At 35.7% G+C, this 16,746-nt stretch overlaps 1 protein-coding gene across 1 annotated transcript; it reads left to right on the top strand.

The window, feature by feature from the left end:
* The first annotated feature begins 5,080 nt into the window (after positions 1–5,080).
* znf1046 (zinc finger protein 1046) lies at positions 5,081–14,775 on the top strand. The gene is made up of 3 exons (XM_087248921.1): positions 5,081–5,136; positions 5,675–5,824; positions 12,584–14,775. Exons 2-3 carry the CDS (start codon positions 5,689–5,691, stop codon positions 13,753–13,755), a joined length of 1,308 nt encoding a protein of 435 aa, XP_087105047.1. The 5' UTR covers positions 5,081–5,136; positions 5,675–5,688; the 3' UTR covers positions 13,756–14,775.
* Positions 14,776–16,746: the final 1,971 nt, after the last annotated feature.

Here is a 16,746-nt window from a genome sequence, read left to right as displayed (position 1 = left end):
CAGAAAGAGAAAAATATTAATAGATTTAGAATAATAATACTAATACTAAAATTAATAAATTAAACAAACAAAATTAAATTAATGAAATTACAATGACGCTTAATCAAATAACCGTAAGGAAAGCAAAATTGAGCATCTTCTTTAAATACATCTGCATAATATTTTAGGAATCTTAGATTTTTCTTGTATTATTCTTAATAATATACAGTGATTTAGGAGGAAGTTAAATTCTATTCTAAAATAAACAAAGCATGGGTAAATATTTGTGCATTTCTGTTTGTGAATGAAATTTGCCATATAAGATAAAAAAGTATGATGCGTTCCAGATATTTAGCTTTTGGGTCTTTTAAAGTCTTTTAGATTAAAGCAATTCACAGCATTGGCAGAAGCAGATATATGAGAATTTAGAAGTGACCAAAAATGCTTGGATATTGTACAATCAAAAAACATGTAGTAGTGCAGGGGTGGCCAACCCTGTTCCTGGAGAGCCACCTTCCTGCAGATTTCAGTTGCAACCCAAATCTAACACACCTGCCTGTAATTATCACGTGGTGTTCAGGTCTTAGTTTATTGCTTCAGGTGTGTTTGATATGGGTAGCAACTGAAATCTGCAGCAAGGTGGCTTTATAGGAACAGGGTTGGCCACCCCTGTAGTAGTGTTTCCTCTGCTTGTTTGCAGAAAGAACAGGAGCTGTTGATGTCCAAAAAACTTTAAATACTAAATTTTACAGGGTAGATTTTATGGAAAATTTTAAAATGCATTTCTTTTGCCTTGTCGGAAAATGCAATATTTCCCAGGTAAAAGCCAGGTTCTATTCCAGTCTATATCCTTAACCAAAGACCTCCAGTAAAACTTTCCTCTAGACAAAATTTTTCCATTTTCCTAAGCTATTGTTACGTTTCTTATCTAACAGACTAACACCTTCTAAAAGCAAATTTACAGTTAAATGTACAATGACTTTTAAATAGGTGAACTAAACCGGGTGATATTGCCTTAACAACTTTATTAAATTCATTAGGAGAAGTTGGAAAACAGTGGTAGGTTATAAATGGTTCATGAAAGAATGTTTCCTGCATCATCAAACAAGCAAAGGATCCATTTAATATTATTTTGAAACCAACTATGGAAAAATAACGATTTGTTTCTGATTGTAATTGTCACAGTGTAAAGCTTAAAGACACTGTGACTAACAAACACACATCACGTTGCACTCATACATAAAATACACACTTTTAAACATGGACCTTTGTTTTATTTGTATTGTGCATGTGTGTGTTTGTGTAATATGTATATGTTGTTTTTTTGTCCAGATTAGCATTGTGTTTATGTAAAAATTTAACTTTTATGTCAAACAATAGCCCATATGAACACTGAAATAACCACAGACACATTTTCTTTCAAACTTCATTTATTAACCAAACATATAGAGTTTACATATACTTACCAGTTTCCTATTCTCAGCACCAAACCTGTTTAACTTTCAAACAAAGCCATTTATACAGATTTTTCCCGCCTTCACTTTGGAGCAGCCATTTTCCATAACATCATCAGGGTCACAACCCCCTGGTCAGTAAATAAAAATCACAGTTTTGTTGTTTAAATTTGTATTGGTTATTTGTTGTGTTGTATTTTGAGTTTTGTATGCATATTCATTTACTTGCATTAATTTATATTTCTGTTGAATGTCTTTTTATGTATTTTTTGTCTACATGGTAACCCACTACCAGTGAAATGGTTTAACCCATGGGCGGGGCCAATACAATAAAATGGCCCCAAACATTCATTGGAGGCGTGGGTAGTTGTAGGAGAAGGTTGTGTTTTTGTCAGTATTGGTAACAGTTTTTGTTCAGGTCATTTACTTGATTTAGCTGAACAAGCCTGTATATACATTGTAAATATAGAATAGTTTATTTTTCTTTATTGTTATTTTGTCACTTTCACCTGTTTTGCTGGATTTTTGTTTTCACTTTGTGTAAATAAATCACTCTTCACTTTCACCAGCGGCCTCTGTGACACCTTTTTGCCTCCATCCACCCGGTCAATCGTAACAGTAATATTTCGGTTATTCCATAAGAATAATCGGTGGGGAGAAAAATTGTGAACATAACCAAGCTTCCAAGCAAGCAGACATTGCTTTTGGAAATTAGACAAAGCTAAAGATAGCTTGTAGGGAAGATAATTAAGTTTAAGAAGAAACAAAAGACTACAGATTTTGACAAAAAAGCAGTTGGGAATAAAAAAAAAAAAACAAATAGACGTTGGATTGGTTAGGCATCTCTTTATCCAATTAATTTTAAAAATGTATATGGAGTCAGAAAAATCTAATAAATTTACACCCCCTCTGCTTTACTATTAGAAATAACTACCTTTTTTTAATTTAAGAGGTTTGTTCTTCCAGATAAATTTCAAGAAAACAGTATAAATTTCTTTGGCCACTTTGTTTTCAACAAATAAAGATAAAGTCGAATATACAAAATGAGAAACACCCTCTTCCATATAATGACAGGTCCCATTGTAGCCAGGAATTAAGAATATTTTTAGTTTTGCTGATCCTAGACAAAAAAATATTCAAGTGCTGTCTCACTAAAAGATTTTTAATAACATAAATAAATAACCATTTAATTGTGGATTTAACAAGGATATCTTCTAAATATTCCTAACTCAAATTATGAACAGGCATTATCTCACATTTGGAGATATTCAGCTTTAGACCAGAAACACTTGAGATATCAGAAATTAAATTTAAAGCCTTTCATACGTTTGAGTCATCTTTTAGAAATAAAGTGGTGTCATCTGCCAATTGTGAAATCTTAATCTTCCTCTCAAAAACAGAATTTTTTTCAAATCTTGATTTTGCACAATGCTTAAGGACTAATAAAAACTAATAAAAATGAAAAGGAATAGATTGGACAGTCCTGCCTAATACCACACAGAATATCAAATCCATTAGAAGTATTAAAATTAACAATCACTGAACTATTGATTCCTTTATAAAACATAGCCATAGTGTTAACAAAAGTTTCCCCAAATCCAAATAACCTCAATGCTTAAAAACAGAAACTGGTGCTCAATCGTATCAAAGGCTTTATAAAAATCAAGAAAAAGAATGAGACCATCTGAATGAATAGAATCAGCATAATCAAGCAAATCCAAAACTAATGTTATGTTATTAGAAACATGGCGGCCTTTTATAAACCCAGACTGAGTTTCAGAAATAATAGAATCAAGATTTGTTTTTAATCTGTTGGCAAAGTCTTTTTTTTCAGTATTTTTTGCCACTCACTGTTGCAGTCATGACATGATACATTTCTCCTTCATTTTCCACCTCACACAACATCTGCTATCTCTCTCACATACAAAGACTTTCAGTATTTGAAGTTGATCAAAACTTTTACTCCAAACATTAACACAATTTTGTTTAATTTATATAATCCACTAAGACTAAGTGTTGAAAGATTGAATCACTCCTATATGGACGTAATGCAAAATAACATTCTGATGTTTTGCAGTAATTAATAGAGTTCACATACTCTGTAAGACATATTATATTAAAATGATGGGCAAATCTGTATATTTAATTTGGGTTCCTGCTCACGTAGGTGTGGAAGGCAATGAAAAGGCGGACATTCTGGCCAAACAAGCTCTCAGAATTAGTGAAGTAGATCTAGAAGTCCCACTGAGTAAAGCAGAAGCTCAAATCAAATTTAGAACAATCAGTATGGCAATTATACTGGGATAACAATGAAACAGGCAGACATCTATATAATATACATAAATAAGTCGTTGCTGGAAGGAGAGAGAACAGAAATCATAAGGAAGTACAATTATAACTCAGATGAGAATAGGTCATACTGGACTCAACCACATTTTATATAAAATAGGGAAACACCTAACTGGACAATGTATACACTGTAATCAACAAGAAACAATATGCCATGTTTTATTCCACTGTAGCAAATATAATAAAGAACGATACGATCTTATTCAATCAGTTAAAAAGAGCAAACTTCAGGATTTCACATTGGCAGGTTTATTAGGGAATAAATCTAGTGAGGTATATGACGATATAATTAAATTTGTTTAAGAAACCCATTTAGAGAAAAGAATATAAAGATAATATAATCTGAGGAATTAATTGTTAGCCCACTCCACCCCACATTTTTTATTTATTTATTTATTTTCATTTCCTCCCCCTCTTCCCCTCCCCTCTATTTTTACACTTCAGTTATTGTTTAACCATTCCAGTCGGAGGCGGTAATGCACCTACAAGTCTGGTTGCCAACCGCCAGTAAAACCCAAAGAAAAAGAAGAAACCGATTAATTGAAGTTTTAGGTTTTTCATCTGATACTAAACTATGAACCTGCTGTTGACAATATTATTTTAACCCTTTATACAACAAAGTACTATTTTACTCACAGTAATGAGGACTATTAAACAACGTGTGTGTAATAAGTGTCTTACTGAAGCTTTAATTTATTAAACAGTATAATGTCATTCCATTATAAGTTTACATCACTATATATAAGAAATGGAGTACTAGTTTTAATCAGCTAATTTGTGGCTATAGTTTCTTGCTCAGACTTATCTGATTTATTTTTGTTAATTACTCTCGTATAAGAAGAAGAGAAGTTATTTTCTTTCTGTTCATTGTTTTATTCATTTTACATTTTTATTGCTTTGTTAATTTTTAACAGGATAAAGTGTCCAAACGCAGAGAAAAACTATATAAGTCATGACTAGTTTGAAGAACTAAAACATAAAGTAGTAATGAATACTTTTTTACATGAAGGACACCTATTTTACCTCCTTTTCTGTAAAGTTTCAGCTCCAAACACTCATTAAATTATTTGTTATACCTGTTAGAATGTTGAGATTTTTGATTTAAACACTTAGTCTTAGTGGATTAAAGAAGTTTTTTTTAATTATTTTAAAATGTTTAGAGTAAAGGTTTTGATCAACTCCAAATACTGAATATATGTGCGTCTGTGAGAAAGTGGAAACGAAGGAGAAATGTATCAATAAGTCATGACTGCAACAGTAAGTGGCAAAAAAGGTTTAAAAGACTTTTATTTTGGCGTGGCGTGTGACGTCATAAGCCTGCGCCGTTCAAGCGCTGTTATTCAACTGGAGAAAGGTTTGTTTTAAAGCGTTTACACTTATATAAACCGATTGATTAAAGTTTCAGTTTTTTTTCATTTAGTGCTAAATGATTTACCTGCTGATGACAATATTAGTGTCAATATTAGTATAGTACAATTGTTTGAATAAAGATAGGATAAACGTTTTGTCCTCAAGAGGAAATTTGTCTTGTGCAAAAAAAGTGCTACACATTGCTGTAAGCAGACAATAAGCTAAATAAAACAAACAAAACAATTAAGAATATACATAAAAAATAAAGTTTAAAAAAAGGTTACAGAGATGTGTGTAATAAGTTTAATAACTTTATTGAAGGTTTAATTTATTAAATAGTATATTGTCATTCCATTCTGAGTTTACAACTGTATAAGAAATGGAGTAATGTTACTAGTTGTAATCAGGTCATTTGTTGCTATTGTTTCTTGCTTAAACTTACCTGATTTCTTATTGTTAATCACTCTCCTATAAAGAAACTTTTGAAGTAAGTGTTAAGAAGTTATTTTGTTTCTGTTCATTGTTTTGTTCATTTTAAACAGGATAAAGGTTCCAAATGCAGATAAAAACTCCTGCTGAAGCGACTGATCTCCACACTGTTATAAAGATGGCGTTTATTAAAGAGGAGAGTGAAGATGTGAAGATTGAAGAAACATTCACAGTCAAACAGGAAGATCTGCAGGAACAAACAGGTTAATTTTTTATTCTCAAACACCAACTCAGTCATTTAATCCTCATTCAGATATTTTAATAATAAGAATATTAAATTAAATCCATCTTGCAGCTCTAAGTGTGCTGCCTAGTTCTCCTAAATGCACACAAGCACTCATGAGCTATGTTTCCATCCAAAAATGCAAATAAACTTTATACGCAAAACTGGATTATTGCATAAAAGATATGCAAATAAAGCTCAATGATTTCCATTCAAAGGAAATCAAATCACTTTTATTGTCACATCATCAGCAGCACATGTGCTATGATGAGTGGAAAGCTTAGGTGCTGGCTCCAGACAAAATACAGACAGTACAAATACAACAACAGTGCAAAATACAGACAGTGCAAATACAATGACAGAGTCAAAGCAAACAAAATCATCACTTCCTGATTAACTGGTGCCAAATATCAACAGTAAAAATGGAATTTGCTGCGATAAGAGAAGCTGCATCAATAGCCGCGTTTCCACTATCTCGTCTAAAGCAAGCGAGACAGGGCGAGCCAAGGCCAGTCGCATTTCCACTGTCACTTCCTGGGCCTAATCGAGCCAAAGCGGGGCTTTCTCGGGGCCAGCGGCTGGCCTTTTTTGGCCCGCCGAATACCTTGGGCCAAAGAGGGCCAGCTGGGGCTTCGGGGCTGAGTGAAAGGAGAGGCAGACACTAGTTTTCCGATCGCACACGAGTACATGCACCAAACAAATAACCAAATAAAAAAATAAGGGAAAGAAAACATCTAGCCATTTAGGCTGGGGTCTTTTTGCGTATGATCGCCCTTATGTTTCCCTTTTAAATGTAAGGCTGTTGCATAAAATGATAAAGTTTTCATTTATAAGTGACTTTGCTGCATCCTCCTTGATGTTTCAATAACGCATAATAATCTTTACACCATATTAAAGACACAGCAGACAGTAAAGGTTATCGAGAGTTTTTGTCAAGTTTAAAAGGTGTTTGTGTGTGTTTAGATGCCTGAATGTGAATGTGAGACCGAGCAAAAGAGCGCTCTCCTCACAGCTCTGTTGATGCTGCGAGCGGATTTTGTTTTTATTTATTTTGAAGATAATACACAACATAAATACAACAGAAAGACATTAAACTTTACAAATTTCGTGTCCATTTTTGTAGACTCAAAAACAATAGTGTCATATCCTAATAAAATAGCCCAAGATATATTGAAATAATTTAAATAATTACAAATATCAGATATAATAAAATTACATAAAATAAATAAACCAATATAAAACAAATAAAATCTAGCTATAATAATTTAGGTAGCCTATAAACCGTACATAAATCAAACCATTTTAAAGCCATATTAAACTTTTATTTTACAAAGGCCTATCTGAAAAAAAGATTTAAGATATTTTCTAAAACAATAAACACCGGAGGAGGTTTGAAATATTATTTATAAAGTATATGGATATGATGATATTAATCAAATCATGTAAACAGAGCATTTTATAGGTGAGTGAAAGCAGAAACTAGGCTACCTTTTTTTTCTGTCATGCATGCATTATCTGCCTGATTCCCGCTGAAGTGGGCGGGTTGTGTGACGTTTGATTCGGGGGACGTTCTGGGGGCGGGGTTTGCATGACACGCTGCGAGGTGCTGGCCCGACAGTGGAAACGCGACATGATTTCTGCCTCACTGCTCAACCCCCCCTTGCGATTGGCCTGGCCCGGCCCTGCCCGATAAAAGCCTTGGCTTGCACATGCCCGACAGTGGAAATGTGGCTAATCTTTGCTTCATCTAATAAATGACTTGCGCCTCAGAGGGTGATCCTGAAACGCAGTGAACGCGTAGTGGCGTTTAAAGGTGTCAGACGCGAAGCTAAGATGCTCTTAATTCTGGAGGTCATGAATAATATAATAACACTAATACTTAAACTGTAAGGCGTTTAAGAATGACCAAAACAAGAGTTCAGATGTTTTATAATGTACTGAGCCGGCGGGTTTGTCCATTCATACACATTTTTTATCATCACATGATCTCTTAAAACAAAATCACATGACCTTTTTTAATGCACATACTGGAGTTTGTATCGTGATTTTTCATCTTTTCTTATCGAATAAAACGTTTATCCTACTGAGAAATGCGCATACAATTTGTTTTTTGCATCATGATGTTTCCATAAACCGTTTTTTAAGTGCATGAAAATAGGTGGATGGAAACATAACTATTGAAAGACAGGAATGAGTTTCTCTCTTGTTACTTGTTCTCGTGTCTTTTGTCATTATTTTATTTATTATTAGTCTCCCATTTTCTTTACCTTCTTAAGGCTATTGCTTTTCTTGTTCTCCTACTGTTTGTAAAGCGTCCTTGAGCACCAGCGCTATATAAAATAAATAAAAACAACTAATAATAAAAAAAAACTTAAACTGAGCTGAAGATATTTGATCTACAATACCCCATAGAAGATATCTGCTATTACAGTGATGGTGTTGGCTTAGTACTTTCCATTTGCATATGTCACATTGATCCAAATTAACTTTTTTCATCGACTTCTTTATGGGTTTAAACTTGTTTCTAGTAGTATCTACTAGTTCTCACAGATAGTATCTGAGTTAGAATTACATTATTATTATAATAACTAATTACCAGGGCTATTGTGTTTAAACAGGGTTTCTGCGGGGGTCTTAAAATGTCGTAAATTCCAAAATCAAAATTTTCGACCTTACAAAGTCTTAAATTTACTGAAATGTTGTGTTGTAGGTCTTAAATCTTTTTAAACAAGCCTTTATTTTCCTTTGTTCATGTTTTGCTACCCAATCTGGCCAAAACCCCTACAATAACCAACAATCCATCTCAATAAAACTTTAAACTTTTTATTCAAAAGGTCATTTTAACTCTATTTGTCATAATGGTTTAATAATTTTCCTCACAATAACATTTGTTTAAACGTGCTCCATGTATTTACTGCTGAAGACATCGCGGACAGATTGTTGTGTAGATTTAGTTTGTTTTAGTTTTTAAAACTTTTAAAACATTTGTTCATTTTAAATTATTTTTTAAAGAAAGTTTATTTAGGAAAAAAGTGTGTGGATACAAGTAAAGCTTGCATGTTATTACACACAATTTAAAATCTTTTGGTAAGAAATATCTATAATATATATTTTTTATTAATTTATTATTGTATTATTAAATGTATTAAATTATCATTTTTTTTAATAGGGCAAATTAAAATCTTTCATCTGGGCTATTTGAAAAATCCCTTAGCCTTTAGCCCTTTATGAGTCTAAAATTGTCATAATGGTCTTAAAAATGTCTTTAAAAGTCTTACATTTAACTTGGTGAAACCTGCAGAAACCCTGGTTTAAAGTATAAAAAAAAAAAAAACATGGATGCCCCCAATATTAAATATGCTGAATGAAGTGGACAATAAAATAATTAATTATTATAAAGCATTGTACAGAATTCTAAACTATATGATGTTGCTGCAGGGCGACGTGAGACTAAATGAACAAACTATTGTGGAACAATAACGTTTAACATTGCGCTGACTACAACTGGCCAACAAACTAGTCTAAAATGACTTTTGCTGCTTAAGAAATGGATTACAGCATGCTGAGGATATGCAGAGATTTGAGTGTAAAGTTCGTCCGTATTGACCATATTCTTCACGTACCAGCAGGCGCCGCCATTTGAATCTTTTTGCTCTTGACTTTTATTAAAGAAATAATTTTAGATACTAAAAACAGTGTTGTGCTGCTGAGGCATGGGACGATAACCGTTTTCAAGGTATAACGCAGTTTGAAAAAAGTCGAGGTTTTAAAACCGCCAATATTTTCTGCTGTACCGTTCATCGCTATATGTTTTTTTTAATATATATTTTGTTTTAAGTTTTTAGGACAACAGTATCTCCAGAGAAAAGAAAAGATCTCCAAAGATGCCATTTTAAATTGTAATGAAATCTCTGTTTATGAAACAAATGAAGACAGAAGTCAATGATTCAATTGAGTGATTTAGCCTTACATGTTTACTGCTCCAAAATACTTTAAAAGTTTCTCAAAGGTAAATGTTTTGTGTTCAAAGAGGAAAAAGTGTCTGTTTACCCAGACATTTAAAAGAATATATTTTAGAGGAGTATTCACAGTACCATGAAACTGTGATATTTTTTATTCAAGGTTATCATACTGTCAGAATCTTATACTGGCCCATGCCTAATGCTGCTTATTGTAGCAAAGTCATATTTTCTAATTTTATTGTTTTTCTTTGTATGTATAGTCATGAACACACTTGTTTGCAGAGCAAGAGAGCCTGTCTCTGAAAGAGAGTTTTCTGTCGGTCTCATCCCCTTTTTAAAAGATAAAGCGGTATTTCTCACTTAGCCTTACATATTCAGCCACCTTTTTTATGTGCTTTTTAGATAGGCTATGACCATAAAAAATTGGTTTGTTTAAAAGGGTTTGTTAAAAGAGATCATATGATGATGAAAATGTGTGTGAATGCACAAACCAGCAGGCTGAGAACATTATAAACATCTGAAATGTTGTTTTGGTCATTCTAAAACGCCTGAACCATTTCAGTATTCATGCTATTGTACTATTGATGACCTCCAGAGCGTCTGTTCTCTGCGTCTCATGGCTTCAAACGCCAACACGTGTTAATTTTGTACCAGCATTGTCCTCTGAGGTGAAAGTCATTTATTAAATAAATAAAAGATTCATGTAGCTTCTTCTACTGCAGGAAATTCTGTTTTTACAGTTCATATTTGGGGCCTGTTAATCAGGAAGTGATGATTTTGTTGTCTTTGATTCATTGGATGGAAACGCAGCTTTATTCGCACATCTTTTATGTGACATCCCAGTTTTGCGCATAAATGTAATTCGCATTTTTTGATGGAAACATAGCTATTGCCTACATTTCAGTCACACAAAGAACAGTCACATAGCAGAATGGCTTGTCCTTTCTTAATGAATAATTTGCTTAAATTCAATGACCTTCGACGGACATGTACTGTAACTAGATTAACGGGATTATTACTCGTTCTAAAAAGATTTTTTAGTCCTGCTTACATTTTAAATGTCATATCAACCTCTACCACTTGATAGTGCTGTGCAATTAATCGAAAATCTGGTTTCAATTTAGATTTTGGCTTCTAATGATTATGAAAATCCATTAATCGAGATAAACGATTATTCCATCATATACCGCTCCCTTTCCAGTTGTACACACTTGTTGCTCTGCAGAGCTCAGTTCCATGTGAAAATAACTAAAAGCATGTGCTGTAATGTAACATTTGCAGCACGGGACGCGCATCATTCCTATTTTTAAAAGTGCATAAGTGCACATGCTCTGTGTGTGCGCTGCGCTTAGCCTTGGACAGGCTCGGAGACAAGCAGAGAACATACATCTAATGCCATCTTAATGTGAGCGCTTTAATGGTCAAGTACATGCAAATTTGTGTAGTGTTTAGTGATTAGTCATAATAACCCTTGTTTGTATAATATACAAACAAGTTGAGAATCAAAAGACACTTGAAAGAGAAACCATATCAGAGCCGCACTATTCCTAAAGTGACAGCGCACAATGTTCCTGCTGCCGACTGTTTTTAGCATTAATCAAACAACAAAGGGAGAAAATCCCTCACTGCTCTTGACTGAAAGACTTTTGAAGCTCAAATGTTTTTCTGAAATTGAAAACTCTTGAGTATTTAATCTCTCGGTAAATCAACTCAGAGATCAAGATTAGGTTGGTTGATCCTCCTTACTGAAACAGGCCCCAGGTCATCATGACATGATTGGCAATTGTCGCTGTTTGTAATTGTACTCTGTTTATCCTGAGAGCTGATGCGGAGTATTCTTAGGGCTTTTCACACTTCAAATTGTTAACCCTGGGTCATTCTATACCTGGAGAAATTCTGGGTTATCTGTAGTCACCTTCCACACTGCTCATGCTATACCTGGGTTTAAAAAAATAATCCTGGGTGTTCATTAACAGACAGTTCACATTTTTAAACCCTGGGTTATCATTATTATTTTGTATATTTACGTTGTTACTGTCTCTGATTGGACAAACCACAAGTAACCTTTTTAGATGGCATTTGTGCATATGGTCAGATATATACAATGTCACCAAGTAGGTCTTCAGCTAAGCCTCGGGGCATACACAAAGGCAAGAAAACAAAGACAAAAGTACAAATAAATGAAAACAAGTAACAAAGCATGTAATCTTGCCATCTCCTCATCACTCCCGTTTAAAGCAAACGTGGCATTAAGAATTTGCATACGTTTTATACAATAATGCAAACTTGCAAATATAAGCGTGAATTATGCATACTTGCTATGGACATGCAGGATTTGTCTCAATCGAGGAAACAACACGAGTAATCTAGAGCGAGTGCATTTGGTTATTTCCATTTAAAGTCACAGGCACAAAAAGAGCTTGGTTTGCCTCTGACCCCCAAAATTAAATATTCTACAAGGTACATGATCGAATTTTGAGCTGAAACCTCAGACACATTCTGGGAACACCAAAGACTTATTTTACATCATGGAAAAAATGGGTAATTGTAGGAACCTTTTAAAGGGATAGTTGTGCAGAAATGAAAATAGCCTCACCATTTACTCTTCCTCGTGTGGTTTTAAACCTTTATGAGTTTCTTGATCCTGTTAAACACAAAAGAAGATATAAAAAAAAAAACTCTACTGGCTTACTGTGTTCCGCAATAAAGGAAAACATCCATTTCTTGCTTGTCGCTTTGAGCCTTCATACTAAAGCTAATTTTTTTTTTTTTTTTAGATCTGATGGTGCTGAAAGAAGAGACTCATCAACAGATTGAAATAGATGAGAAACAGCAGTTTGAGAAACCCCAAGAAATAGCGACTGATGAAAAACCCACACTGACTAAAAAGACTTCATCACACGGAAGACCTCGGAAATCCAAATCGGGGTGTAATTTCAGCTGTAAACAGTGTAGAAAAAGTTTCAGTCAGAAGTCAAAGCTTGATGTTCACATGAGAGTTCACACTAGGGAGCAACCTTTCACCTGCGAACAGTGTGGGAAGAGTTTTGGTCAAATACAAGGCTTTAAAGCCCACATGAGAATTCACACTGGAGAGAGGAAGTTCACATGCCGAAAGTGTGAAAAAAGCTTTTATCATGCTGGACACTTTGCAGCACACATGAGAATTCACACTGGGGAAAAGCCTTTCAGCTGTAAACAGTGTGGAAAGAGTTTTTGTCAAAAGCCAAACCTTGATGATCACAAGAGAGTTCACACAGGGGAGAAACCTTACACCTGCGAACAGTGTGGAAAGAGTTTTAGTCAAAAACAAAACTTTAAAACCCACATGAGAATTCACACTGGAGAGAGGCCATACACATGCCAAAAGTGTGGAAAAAGCTTCCGTCATGCAATAAACTTGGAAGTGCACATGAGAACTCATACTGGAGAAAAGCCTTTCAGCTGTAAACAGTGTAGAAAGAGTTTCAGTAAAAAGCCGAACCTGATTGCTCACATGAGAGTTCACACTAGGGAGAAACCTCACACCTGCGAACAGTGTGGAAAGAGTTTTAGTCAAAAACGAGACCTTTACATCCACATGAGGATTCACACTGGAGAGAAACCTTACACATGCACAGAGTGTGGTAAAGGTTTCTCACATATAAGCACACTCAAACACCACATGAGAACTCACACTGGAGAGAAGCCGTTTGCATGTGCTCAGTGTGGAAAGAGCTTCACAACCAAACCTAGCCTCAAGAACCACATGAATGGTCACACTGGAACCATAGTGTTCACATGTGATCAGTGTGGAAAGAGTCTCACACGCAAAGACACCATTAAGAAACACATGAAGATTCACTCAAGAGAGGATCGTTTTAGATGCTGTGAGTGTGGAAAGGGCTTTAAAAGTAAAAGAAGCCTCAACACTCACATGAAGATTCACAATGGAGAGCTGAGTCCTTAACATTGAGGCCTTGTCCACACAAACACGGGTATATTCAAAACGGCAGCTTTTTCACGTAGTTTGGCTGTTCATTCAAGTGAAGTTTATTTATAAACTACTTTTGAGAGGATCACATGCTTATGATTGTCCACGGCTGGTTCTGCATTAGCTAAAACATGATTCACCAATCAGATGATTCCTGACTCACTATAGATAACCAGAACACAAAGCTGCGGTCACACTAGACTTTGAGATTGTGAAATTCTGTCGTACGGTGCTGTTAAAAGGGGCGGGATCAAACAAGATTTTTAGAAATTAAAAAAGTGAGCAATTGCTCCATGGTTTAAATTTCTGTCCAGAGAGGTCATGTTTTGATCCTCGATTGGTCTCACGCAGTCAAGTGATGCGATTTCGCAGGTCAGAGTTCACCAAGCATGAACTTTGCACCTCAGCAACCGGCGAAACTTGACGCATGACCCTGTTTCTAGTCTGACGCATTCGCGTGCGTATGAATGGAAGTCTATGGGAGGAAAAGCCCAGTGTGACCGTAGCTTAACTCAGTTATCCTTGTCTTGAAGAATCCCTCTCCCACCCTTACTCCCCCTCCTTTCTAGATTGGGCAACACGGCAGTCAATGATTAGCCAGTGGTTAGCACTGTTGCCTCACAGTAAGAATGTCGCAGGTTTAAGTCGCTGCTAACCAGTTGACTTTTTGTGCAGAGTTTGCTCATTCTCCCTGTGCTCGCGTGGATTTCCCCTGGTTTTCTCCCACAGTCCAAAAACACACAACCTAAGTAAACTGAACATTAAATTGGCACCATAGTCGAGCTCTTAGTAAGAACCAAATGACCTAGAGGAACTCAGGAGATGTGACCCAACCAAAGCAGTTGGGTAATCTCCAGGGGGGTTTCATCCTTTGTTATAAATTAGTGTCTCACAGACTGTACTTTGGTTTAAGTTACTTGAAGACCGACAAGTTAACATCACTGCTGATGAACTGCACAATTAATTCTCTTCAATAAAGTCTTCTCCCCGTAAGAACTTTGGTCAGCTTACTTATTTTATGTATTAGAGTTATCTATACATTTGCGAGCCACCCAAGAACGCTTAAAGGGCCATGAAACCCCCTCGTTTCAGCAGGGTGTTTTCACACCTCTACTTTGGAAAAAGTCAGAAAAGTGGGCGTGTCCAGCTCTGTTTAGGGGGGAGTGTCGGAGGAACTAAAGTGGGATGGTGTGGGAGTGTCTATTTGTGCACGCGCAATTCAAATTAATTGAAGTGTGAACTCTTTTCTGGATTTGGTTTGTCTAAACTTTCATCGGTGTGTGTCTAATTGTGGAGTTGGACTGGCGAGCCTCCCATTAAGTGGATTCTTTGGATACACCTGTTGGAAAGATACAAAGTAAAACCTATTCAGCGTCATGGTAGGAGTGTAAATTTACAACACACTCACAAGTGCAACATCCTGGAACTCTGGAAATGAATTTGCAACCTAGTTGTTTTGCAAAAGAATCTTTTTGAGTGTTCATCACCTGTACTGGACTTTTGGGACATTTTGAAATGTTATAAGTGAATGTTTTATTTTCATTTTTATTTTATTTGTACATTTATTCATTGCAGTGTTCATTTGTTGCAATTTTTGAAGTTTTATAGAGAGAAGTTAATTGGTTTAAGGGAAACCTTGATTATATATTGAATAATAAAACAATTTTAATATTGTATTATTAAGAGGGTTTTGGACGATGGCATTATATAGCATGGTATGGTGATGCGTAACCAATTGGACTTTAAAATTTTTAAGTCTAGACATTCAAACATGCAGTGCTACCGTTTTTACCGTTTCTTTTTTCGATTAAACAATTACCCCCTGTCTGGTTTTGTGGCTTAGTTGGTCAAAGCACCTGTCGAGTAAACAGAAGATCCTATGTATGAATCCCAGCAGTACCTTATCTGCAGTGAGCTGTGCTTTTATGGGCCAGAGAGTACCAAAAATTGCTTTCTGTGCAACAGTGCTAGAGGCAGGAGCTCTGTGGTGCAATGGATAGTGCATTGGATTTCTAGGCTGTAAGCTGAGGTCAGTGCGAGCCAGGAGGTTAAGCAGTGAGGCCGAAATCATGCTGCGTTTCCACTGTTGGGCTAGTAGCTCGCAGCACGTCACGCAAACCCCGCCCCATAACATTCCCCGAATCAAACGTCACACAACCCGCCCACTTCAGCGGGAATCAGCCAGATAAAGCACACCATCACATCCTCACGAAACCATTCAAATAAAGACAACTGAAACAAACAATTGACACGTTACTGTACAACATTACATTTTATGTCTATACGCACATGCCTGTGTGTTCTCATCCATCATATTCATTTACTCACCGACCGACTGAATTTGAAACTAATTTTCATGCGAAGCAACACGCCCCTTCAGCTACTCCAGAACGCAGCAGCATGAGTGGTCTTTAATGAATTGAAAAGAGCACATGTCACTCCGCTACTCACCCGTTTGCACTGGCTGCCAGTTGCTGCTCGCATCAAATTCAAAGCTCTGATGTTTGCCTACAAAGCAACCTCTGGCTTTGCTCCCTCTTATCTGCTCTCACTTCTGCAGATTTATATGCCCTTAAGAAACTTGCGTTCTGTAAATAAACGTCGCCTCGTAGTTCCATCCCAAAGAGGGAAGTAATCACTTTCCCGAACTCTCGCATTCAATCTGCCCAGTTGGTGGAATGAACTCCCTAACTGCAACAGAACGGCAGAGTCACTTGCTGTCTTCAAGAAACAACTTAAAACTCAACTATTTAGTTTCCTCTTCACTTCCTAATCTGCAATTGCCTCTAGCTATACCACTAACTGTACTCAAAAAAAAAAAATTCTTACATTACTAATGCTTTCCTTCTTAGACTGTACAGACCTGAAACTTGCCTACAGCACTTATTTATTGTTGCTCTTATAGTTGTGATAATTGCTTCCTTGTCCTCATTTGTTAGTCGCTTTGGATAAAAGCGTCTGCTAAAT

The sequence above is a fragment of the Danio rerio genome, chromosome 4 (genome assembly GCF_052040795.2).
Source record: "Danio rerio strain M-AB ecotype USA chromosome 4, GRCz13ab, whole genome shotgun sequence".
Lineage (NCBI taxonomy): Eukaryota > Metazoa > Chordata > Actinopteri > Cypriniformes > Danionidae > Danio > Danio rerio.
This window is presented reverse-complemented; position numbering and strand designations above follow the sequence as displayed.